Here is an 11,386-nt window from a genome sequence, read left to right on the forward strand (position 1 = left end):
GAATGATTTTTGCTTTAATGATGAAATTTCTATGATCAATGAGAGCATTTATCTATAAAGCAATGTGAAACTGTATTACTTCATCATCATGCAATTATAGTATGTCATCATATATTTAAAATTTTCCATTAAAATAAAGTACTGCAGCTCAGATACACCCTGAGGATAACATAAACCAAATGTCACAAACCACGGAAAGCTCAACTCCTTTCAGAAGCTTTCCAGTTTAACCTCAATAAAAAAAATTTAGAAAATCATTGCAATATGGATGTTAGGGTTTCTCTATGCATCAGACATACACAAAAAATTGATGGCTAAATGTTATTACTTGCTAAGTGGAGCATAGTGATAGTGTTAGGATGTCTTTGAAGATACATTATATGGTCAAAAGGTTCAGAACACCTGACCATAACACTCATATGTGCTTTTGAAGATCCCATTCCAGATTTAATCCTGCTTTGCTGTTATAATAACCTTCACTCTTCTGGGATGACACCAGATTTTGGAGCGTGGCTGTGGGGATTTGTCCATTCAGCCACAAGAGCACTAGTGAGGTCAGGCAGAGATGTTGGGTGAGGAGGCCTGGGGTGCAGTCAGTGTTCTAGTTCATCCCAAAGGTGTTAAGTGGGGTTGAGGTCAGGGCTCTGTGCAGGCCACTCGAGTTCTTCCACACCAACCTTGGCAAACCATGGAGTTCGCTTTGTGCAAGGGGTATTGTCATTCTGGAACAGGTTTGGGCCCCTTAGTTCCAGTGAAGAGAACTTTGTGGTAACAGTTTGGGGAAGACCCACATATAGGTGTGAGGGTCAGATGTCGACAAACATTTGGACATATAGTGTATGTAACCCAACACACCTTCACCGTACAAAATGGTTTCTTTGTGAACTCCAGCTCAGTCTGAGTACAAACTATTTACTATAGGTTAAATATATAATAAAATCTATTACACTTACAAGTTGTGGGTGAGTGGATCCGTATGATGAATGGTTCTCTGGAGAACATTTCGGTATTATTGAACTCTGGCTGTTTCAGTTCATGATAATAGACTTGCTCTTTCACCTGCAATACATCTTTCCTGAGATCATAGCAAGATAATTTAATATGACTTAGGAATTACATCTATTTAGAGTTTGACCAAAGGCTTAACAATGCCAATGACTAAATGCTATATTTATAGATCAGTTATTTTGTGCACTATGTCAGCATATATTCTATCTTACCTATAAATATAAACATACTGCTCCTTATATGTGCTCTTCCCCAGTCTTTGGCTCTCTAAATGAGAGTACACATTAGATTTTTCAAACCTAGGGAGAATGATAAAAATATTATTTAAAAAATACATACAAGAATTTTACTTGTAACACATTGGGGTAAATCAGCAGTACATGTACCTGTTTAGGTTCTTTAGTAGTGTAGGAATGGCTTCACCTTTGGAGTCTCGCACTTCCTGAATCAAACTGAGGTCACAGCGGGAAATTATCTGAAAAATGGAATTGAATAAAACTGAGGTTTGGGAGAAAGACCATACCTGAAGCTCCACCTTCTTCCTATTTAACTTCCTATAATATCCCATACCTCTCTCCACTATTGACAGAGTTTCCACACCCACCATCTCTCCATGTCATCCCTACTATTCAACATCTCCTACACAAGAGTCTACTATGTCAAAGAGGAGAGTAACATCCTTTCAAAATGTATTATTGACTGTTGACCCTTTGTTTTATGCTTGGTTTACCTTTGTCAAAATCCCCATAACTCTTTTGTTGTTGGCTTTTGCTTCTCCAAAGCTTTGGACATTAAAGGCGCAGATTTTCAGGGAAAGTGCTGTTGTTAAGAAACAAATTCCCACGATGCATATCAGCAAGAGAGATCTCATTTTCACAGCACCTAGTGGTAAATGGAAGACAATACTCATCATGCTCATTTATTTGTTGAGTCAAATATACTGTATATATGTGGTGGTCTGGGAAAATCTGGGAGGTTGCTGCAGCTAAAGTCTGGAAAAATGACCAAAACTGAGTTTTTTTTCTGACAATATAATACTTTGACATTTCTACTTCAAGAAAACATAAATATATTTCCCCAAAATTACATTTTTTTGGTTACTTTCTAAACTTACTGTCTCCTACAAAGATCATGTTGGGTAAAGAGGCAGTTTAACAAATGCATTTGTCCATGAGGAGAGTAACATCCTTAACAGGAATGAGAGAGAGAGTCAGTCTAAATGCCTATGGATGACTAAAACATTGCTAGTTAAGCCTAATCAATCCAGTTTGTGGTACCAGCACTCAAACTGTCTGCGATGATCATGCACCACTACATCATTATCAAACAGAGAAGTGCGCTGACACACTCTGTACATCTGCTTAAAGAAAATAAATAATAAATAAAAATAAAAAGACATTAATAACAAGAAATTTAGTCAACAGAACAGAATTTTCTGAATTAAATAGTGTTTATTTCACTACTGTTGTTAGTTGAGTTGAGAGATGACAATGAGGCTTGTGTTCATTTGTTGGAAGTGGCATTTGGCAATAAGACAGAGATGGATATGGCTGATAACCGTAAGTAACATTTCCTACTATACATGCATGATTCTTTAAAATGTTTGTTTTTCCATAAGTAGATTAGGTTTTAACTGTAGATGTAGATGCCATCTTTCAGTGGAATTAGAATGAAATCTTTAAATGCATTTTTTTTTCCTTTTTCACTTTTGGAGATTTTAAAACACTCTAACTATATTTCTATTTGAGATACATGCAAGAGAGAAAAATATTTCAGTTCAGGTAAGCCTGTAGTTTTCAAAACTACGTGTTGTCAAATGTCTAAATGTCTAAATTTGACCATGTGAAGGGTTTTTCTAGGCCACCACACATATCTGTAGCTCACAAGCGATAAATAACAGCATTAGTTCTACATAACCACTAACAGATCACGGATGTACTGTTGCACTTCCTGGTTTACATCATGCAGTTACTAAATGGTCAACCAAATACGACAACTCTGATTACAGGTTATGATAGCTTTGGTCATATTAGAAAAATGGAGTACTTACTGTGAGTGATGGGTCATCACATACTATAAAAGTTGTACAATTAGTCCATGTTTTTAAAAGGCTCTGGTTAGATCCCACAGGAAATATGGTGAAAGGCCAATGGGAGGGACAGTGTTGTTGAGTGTGTGAATGTGTGTATATGTGTGTCCTTTTAAAATAAGCTGTGTCAGTGATCCTACATAGTGCAGCTCCGTCTGGAAAGCTGAAGAGAGGGACCGAGTACGACACAATGGCTATTCAGGATCATCGAGTCCTTGTATTTTTTTATTTTTTTTTGCTCAGTGAGATATTTCAGTTAAAATCACACCATGGAAATGACTTCAGTAAACCATATTTTAATTCTGTACACAGCTTTTATTCAAGTCTTTTAATTTTAATCACCCAAAGTCTGTACATTTGAACTTAAAATGGAACAATACTATTTTGAGATTGTGTAAATCATTTACTTCTAGAACGTACAGATAAAGATGAAGATAAGAAAAAGCATGAATACAAAGTAAACCTTATTACGTAGGAATAATAAATGGCCTCACTTTGAAACCTTACTAGGATAAAACATTTCACTTTTTAAAAAATAAGCTGTGTTTATTGGACTATGGGTACAAGTTCATAACTCCATAATCTATTCTACAAACTACACACATTGTGCAACATTTTTTACTAGCATTATTTATGGTGTATTTTGGCTCATATCATAATAAATATATGTTATATAAATATATGATATACAACCAATAAATATCAACCTAAACCTAATACACATGTGAATGTGATGGTGTCTCTCTCAGACAGGTCTCAAGCAGCCCGCATGTTGTGTGGATGCTGCCTGCATTAGATAGTCCTCCACTCTCTCCTCCACTACAGAGTAAAATTCACGGAGCTGCTCCCTGACTGATGGACGGTAGATCCAGACAGCGACCATTACTGCAATTAGCATCAGCATGAAGAAGAGAGTCAAGCACAGTGTGCCACAGAAACGTCTCTGTGAGGAGAGAGAGGATTAAGGGAAAAAAAAAAAACACTTCATTATCACGAGTCAAGGAATTATTGTGAGGTAAATTGTTATAAAATATGCCTTTATGGAAAAGAGTGCACTCTGTTATTCAAGAAATGTTTAATATATAGTTTGAATTATGCTCTAAACTATATTTATGTAAGAACCAGCTGAAAGACACTTTTGACCATCAGCTACTACATACTGTATGTTTCTTCTGCTGGTCTGAATTGAGAAAAGGATTGTACTTTTATGGTCATCACCTCTGGCTCCTTTGCTAAACCTTATGCCTTCCCAAACTGCCACTCTTCTCTCCACTGAGAAATTAACTATGACCTTCACCAAAAATCTGATTGAGTTTAGCAAATTATTTACTATATGCATTACTTACTAAATGTTAAGCCATCAGCCATCTTTTTAATTATATATCTGGGTCTCTTATCTGTTATGCTCCATCTGCTAGTCTATCTTTGGTTGTATGACCCTGGTCATTAAATAACAATAATAATAATAATAATAATAATAATAACAATAAGTGGCCATTTAAGCTATTATTCCTAAATTCAAACAGATCTGCCAACAAAATACAAGCACCAAGAAACACTACGAAAACTGTTTAGGCATTTGGGGGTTTTTTTTCGACCACACATACAGTTTTGCATGTACATGTTTAAGTAAATGCATATCTTTGTGTCATTTATAAGATGCCTACCCTTTGTGTGCTTCTGCTATTGCGAGCACTTAGTGTATTCAGCTCTTCCCGACACTGAGCCAGACGAGTCTGATAACTGTAGCACTCCTGCTCCAGGGTCTCCAGCTCAGCCTTCAGTTCCACACACTACCATGATTAATAAGACAACACACCCGTCACTCAGCTAAGCAGCATTTAAGGCTATAATATGAAAATATTTAATGCAATGCAATATATTTCACTATTAATATCTTAACATACAGTAATTGTCCATTTTCTTGGACTTCTTCATTTTATCCTCTGGGTATGGAGACTTGATACATTTTAAATTTTAATATGAAAAATGATTTATATTACTAAAGTTAGGTTTTGGTTATTTGGACCTATGAGTAACATGGTGAAATAAAATGATTTATGCGTATACGCATAAGTTAAAACCATAAATACTGTTTATATTGCTAAGATTAAGAGGAGCAGCAGATACAGTGGATATTATAATAGTGAAGTAGGCTTGAGGGTTAAGCGGCCCTTCAGACAGTATACATACCTCCTTGTCCTTTAGGCTGAGCCTCTGCTCGGTCTGGTGGAGCTGCTCAGCGATGCTGCTATCCATCCTGGCAAACTGGTATGACTCATGTCCCTGCTTATGCACTTCTGTGATATTATTCCAGGATCCGTGACTGTTTTCTGAGAAGGTTAACCAGCAAGCATTTTAAACAAAAGACAGAGCAAAATCTAGCCCTGTAGGTTAAACTTATATGCTTGTGAAATGTACCTGTGAATTTTTCTAGCTGTTCTCTCAGGGTCTGGTTGTCCTGCTCCAGCAGAAGAACAGCGGTGCGGAGCTCTGCCTCGTCCTCCTGCAGAATATCACACTGCTCCCTCAGTGACTCCTCCTGCTCCTTGGATCTCTGCACAACACACACATTTACTGTAAATCTTAGGATTGTATGGTGTACATTCTTAAACAGGCTTAAACATGGCTAAATGACAGATCTCTAAAACTCAGTGTAACTGCACTGTGAAATCAGCTTGATCAACTGTCAAAAATGACATACATATTTGACAACTGTTCCATCCACATATTGCCACCAGTTGATAAAACTACAAGCACAAACAATTTCTGGCTCAAAAGAGGTCCAAAAGTGGTTCATCTTCAGTAACTGCTTTATTCTTGTCAGGTGGTGGATCCTGGAAACACTGCGCTTACACCCTGGTGGGAGACGGGAATACACCCTGGATAGTCCATCACAGTGCACCCTGGCACACACATGCACACACATGGGCAATTTGGCATAGACAATCCACCTGCTAATATGTTACTGGGAGGTGGGAGGAAACTAGAGGACCTGGAGGAAACCCACATGGACATGGGGAGAACATGTGAAACTCCACCCAGACAGTAATCCAAGCTCAGGATCAAATTGGGGAGTCTGAAGCCGTGAAGCTGTGTGTACTGAATACATATATAAGTGAACACAATTATTTATCAGCAAGTGGCTGGAAATGCTCCATCATTAATATACTTAACCATTTACTTCAAAAGGTTTGCTAAATTTCCTCTCAAGTGTGATACCATAAATTTGTCATGCCAACATTTTCATTAATATTCCCTGAAAAAAAAAAAGCTATAAGTAGTGCAGCTGTCTAAATTCATAATCTGCTTTAATCTGAAAATCCCACAGCAACATAATGTGATCAAATGGTGCTTGGCCCCCTGCAATTGCTAACTGCAGCTTTTTTTACTGCCTCTCATCTGTGCCTGTGGTCTGACCTGCAGCTGACTCTGTAGCTGTTGGAGCTGATCAGTGCACTGATCCTGACTCTTCCTCAGCTTGTTGTGGCTCTCTTTCAGCTCTTCATACAGCTTCTGCCACCGCACTGACTCTGCCTGGGCCACCTGTAGTGCCTCCTAGTGGAAAGATGATGTTGGCATGATAAGATGACAAACAGATTTCAAATGATCTTGTCTATGAATGAGCATGAAACCTAACTGCCTCTTCAACAGCTGTACTTACTTGCAGGTTCTGCAGTTTGCACTGTGCTTCTGAATTCTCCTCTGTTGCCTTCTGAATGGCCTCCAAGGCCTTTTTTTCATACTCCTCCTTCTGTTTCTCCATCTTTAATACTGCCTTCTTTAGTCCATCCTGAGGAACCCTCTAAGGAATGAGATGCAATCATAGGTTATGATTAAAAAAAAACCTTTTTTTTAATTAGATGGACCCAACACTGATATGCACTCTATTGGTATGGTCACATAAAATTATTTAATACCCTGATGTAGTTATGAATTTCTATATTTAGTTTGTAAACACATATCATGTTAACATACAAATCTAAATTTCTAGGACTTACCTTCATGCACAGCTGTAGCTGAGCCTCCAGTGTCTTGATCTTGTTCTTCAGCAGATCTTCATCACAGCGAGTCTGTGGGAGGAAAAGGAAATGTGGTATGACACAGGCACAGCTACTACGGATGCAGCTTCCACCGAAAGTCAGGGTGTATGCACTTGAGCATATAGCTTAAATTTTATTACAGTGTAGTGCCACAGTATATTATTTTTATCTAACTTGATGAATAGATAGATGCGGAAATCCTAAAAATAATGTTTAATCAAAGATTATGAGGCAAACCTCTGTCAGCTGTACCTGCTGCAGATGGGAGTATTATGCATTTAGTTTATATCTGACTATTAAACTCTACATCACATATCAGATGATCATATTTCCAAAACTAACTGTTTGTTCTAGCACAACCAGTGCTATAGGTGAAAGTATATATATATATATATATATATATATATATATATATATATATATATATATATATATATATATATATATGTATGTATATAGAAAAGGCCAACACAAAGAATGTAGGCTATTTTCTACCTAACACTTTTTCCGGGGTGAGTAAACGTCGTTCTCTTTTTTTCACTGAAAAGCAAACAGCCGGATACTTGCAAACCACAGAACCCACTCACACATTTATAATTCTGACACAAATAGGAAAGACAGCAAAATGATCTAAGTTTCTGGTGCATGTTTTCATGAGCTGTCTTGAAAATGCCTTTAAAATCTTGTGATTTTGATCAAGTGACTATGTTTAAGTACAATTAATTTCTTTTGTAAAAATGTGAAAAATTAATATTAAAAAAACAGTACAAATTACTAGAATGTTGGTGTGACAGTAAATAATAAACCAGTGTGATCTGCTACACATACCTTCCACAGCAGCTCAGTGGAGTGCAGCAGTGTTGATGTACTCCTCTGTAGGGCAGTCAGCTTCTTTTTCAGAACCTCCTCTCTATACAACGCCTCCTGCACAAGAGACAAATCAGGCCAGATTTGAACATGGCTAATTATTATGTCTGATCATAACTAGGTGAGCTAACTGGTATACAATCAATGAATTATTAGTATTAGAATTCCCATGGCAATTAATTTTAGTCCAAAAGTTAGCTATTTGATTTACTTATACATTATATGAATTTGTAGTTGGCTGTGGATGTGCATTATTACACTATTGCTGTCATTAGAAAAAAATGATTTAATCCTCAGACATAATTTTTATAATCATGACAAGCTTAGATGGGAGCAGGGAAAATTTGGATCCATGATCTAATTAACACTATGACCCAGTAACTCGATATTCACATAGCAAAGCTATGAATGATCCACACATGCAGTCTATTCTATGCTACAACATTAATTATAAGGGTATGATATTGATTCAGACAATAAAATATAGCACATAAAATTACCTCTAAATAAGTCGCCAACTGCTGAATATCCTACAGAAGGCGAGATCAAAAGAAATACACAAACTTAATAGAAATAAAATGTGTAATTGTTACACTGATTAAGGACACAGCACAAATTTGAATTTTTAACAGTCACGTAAACAGTGACTTAATCACCTTACCTCATCTTTAACAGTTGCGGTGCCTGACCTACGAGAAAAGAAAAAGCAAAGTCACAAAACTATGACTGAATTTGCAAATGAAACGTACTGGCACTACTATAACTGAATGCCATGTACAACATGAAGGAAGATTACTCACTCAGTCTGCACACTAGCAGTGTGTAGTGTCCTGTGGTTGTTTGTGAGCTGAGTGATGTCTCTAAGGAGACCTAGGAGAATCAAAATATGTTCACATTAGCTATTCAACATGTATGCTGTATGTAAAGCTATTCATTAAAAAAAAAAAAAGCCTGCTTGCCTCGTTCTTGCTTTGCTTTTCTCTGACGAAGTGAGTCGAGGACAGCTGCAACACTGTCATGCTTCAGTGCATTTTCATTATTCAGTGAAGCAGTGGACACTGACTGCAAGGTTTTATATAAACACAGCAATATTACCAAGATTCACAAATATATAAGAATAAAATGATTAGTTATAGTGATTTACACCACAGAGCTTTTGAGTTCTGAAATCTGATTGGTAATTTTCTACAACTGCATGATTGCTCCACATAATGTAAGACTAATTATTAACAAATCAAAACATTTATTTGTTATTTAACAAATAAAAACCTATAATCATTGATACGGTGAAGGAGTCTCCAGTGTCAGTGCTTTTTAATGGTCACAGGCAAAGTTGTTGCATTGCATTTTCTGCTACTGGAGAGATTTCAGGATGGAGAATTTAGTATTTTGTGGTTTGTGTGACAACAGTTCTTCGGATTATTAACTTCAAGAGAGAAAAAGAAGACTCTGGTAAGGAAACAACTGTTTATAGCTGCTGTTACTTAAAAGATAACAGGAATTTATTTTGCGGATGTTCCATAACAATAAATGTCATGGGAAAAAAATGGTTGAAATGTATGAAATGTCATTTATTAATAATATTTTAAAAATTGTAATTATTTGCAAATTTCTCTGGTATAAGAGGAATAAAAGACTTTGGGATATGGTGTTATAGGAAAATAGTTCATTTTGCATTGGACCGCATCAAGCCACCCCAACGTTGATTATTTTCCTATAACAGCATGCCCCCTTGTATTTTAATCCTTAGTTATTTTTTTTTATAACAACAAAAATAACTTAAACTCATAGACAGAATCTAAAATCAGAATATATGTGTGATTACTCTTGTTCACCTGCTTAACTGGGCTGATTTTTGGAGGTCTGTGTGACATAGACATTTGCGTCACACGAACTCCCTCTTGTGCATAATTACGTCTTGACCGTGGAGATAACAGAGTGCTCACACTGCAGTCAGCTGGTCTTCTCTTTGAAAATTCATCCTGCCTTTTGCGGTGTAGTTCATTCTTAATCCATTTTGTATTCACATCTCTGGTTGGACTTCGGCATGTTGTCACGTTGTTTCGATCCCCAAGATTTCTGCGCTTTACAGCACGTTGTTCCAATTTTATATCATAGTCACACTGTTGACTTGTGTTGCCATCAAGAGTGATCATCGTGCCCTAGTTAGATGGAGTCTAGTGCTTGGATGCTCTACAGCAGTTGATGCTTTATGGCAGTTTTCTCAGCTTTACATGTGTAGCTCAGTGACTGTGCAGACAAAGCTCCATTAAAGCAATGTTAAATTAACAATTAGGATAGTAGAAAGGATGCCTGGTTATTCACCTCTGAGGTTTTTCTGGTTTAAGAGCACACACTCGCTGATCTTCACACAGCTGCGAACACATAACAAACTATCAAGCTTCATTTAATTATCATATTAAGTCCTTTTAATGATTACTATATCTATTAGTAGTTCTAGCTGTTGAAAGCAGCTCTATCTTAGACTTCATCTGAAAGGGAAACTCTACTTTGTAAGACCAACCAAAGAACCCTCTGGAGTGCTAGAATGAACCATTTTTTCTACTAATGTCAAAATGACAAAAAGAATAACAATAAATGATTAGATGAAAAGATGATCTTTTAGTTAACAAATAAAAAACTTCAAAAGGTCCAGTACCTCCTCCACTGTCCACATCCATTCATTTACACAATGCTATAAAGTTCACATGTACTCCTATGAAATGCTATGCAACATTTTCATTTCTAATTTCTCAGAATGTACCAATTGCATAAACAACAATGGATGTTATAACTGAAAAACTGCACTGATACACGAGAGCAAAGAAGGAAACAAACTGAAACAAATATTTGTAAGAAACTTTCAGCACTATAAACTTTGATGAAAATACCTGTTTCATGTGAGTCCTGGAAGACAAAATAGTGTTGAAAAAAGAGTCTGGGAAAACATTACAGCTGAGAAAGTGAAAATGAGTTCGAATAATAAAAGCGGTTTACTTCTTCAGCCTTGCTACGTTACAGGAAGTAAGAGGAAGCACACAGTCTTGCATGAGTTGCTCTATCTCTGCAGCCACCCATACTGAAAGTGCTGCTGCACACGGATGGGCCTGTAGATTAGAAATGGCTGGTGCGTTCACACAGCATTACTCAACTGAATTGCTGGTGCTTGAAAGAGGCAGCACATTAGTACAGAAGTGATCATAACATCAGGGCATAAATGTCTGTGATTGAAAAGTATAATTTTTATTCTAAAATAAACATGCATTTAACCATTCATAATAACATTTATAACGAAATCTCAGACAACAAAATCTAATTTTTTCAAGATTTTTTCTTCTTCCCATGATCCTGAAATTCAGATGAAATCTCCTTTTGAGCA

At 36.6% G+C, this 11,386-nt stretch overlaps 1 protein-coding gene across 2 annotated transcripts; it reads right to left on the bottom strand.

Moving 5' to 3' along the window:
• Positions 1-3,379: 3,379 nt before the first annotated feature.
• LOC113536831 (TRAF3-interacting JNK-activating modulator) lies at positions 3,380-11,116 on the bottom strand. 2 transcript variants are annotated; one of them, XM_026930969.3, is made up of 15 exons: positions 10,899-11,116; positions 10,333-10,382; positions 9,843-10,257; positions 8,967-9,069; positions 8,808-8,877; positions 8,669-8,696; positions 8,508-8,537; positions 7,969-8,064; positions 7,099-7,170; positions 6,762-6,902; positions 6,518-6,655; positions 5,519-5,654; positions 5,291-5,430; positions 4,765-4,890; positions 3,380-4,040 (listed from the first exon to the last, which is right to left on the bottom strand). In XM_026930969.3, exons 3-15 carry the CDS (start codon positions 10,161-10,163, stop codon positions 3,843-3,845), a joined length of 1,599 nt encoding a protein of 532 aa, XP_026786770.3. In that variant the 5' UTR covers positions 10,164-10,257; positions 10,333-10,382; positions 10,899-11,116; the 3' UTR covers positions 3,380-3,842. The 2 variants fall into 2 exon arrangements, with proteins under 2 accessions (XP_026786770.3, XP_034162592.2); XM_034306701.2 differs by having other exon boundaries at positions 10,333-10,400.
• Positions 11,117-11,386: the final 270 nt, after the last annotated feature.

Source organism: Pangasianodon hypophthalmus, chromosome 8 (assembly GCF_027358585.1).
Source record: "Pangasianodon hypophthalmus isolate fPanHyp1 chromosome 8, fPanHyp1.pri, whole genome shotgun sequence".
NCBI lineage: Eukaryota > Metazoa > Chordata > Actinopteri > Siluriformes > Pangasiidae > Pangasianodon > Pangasianodon hypophthalmus.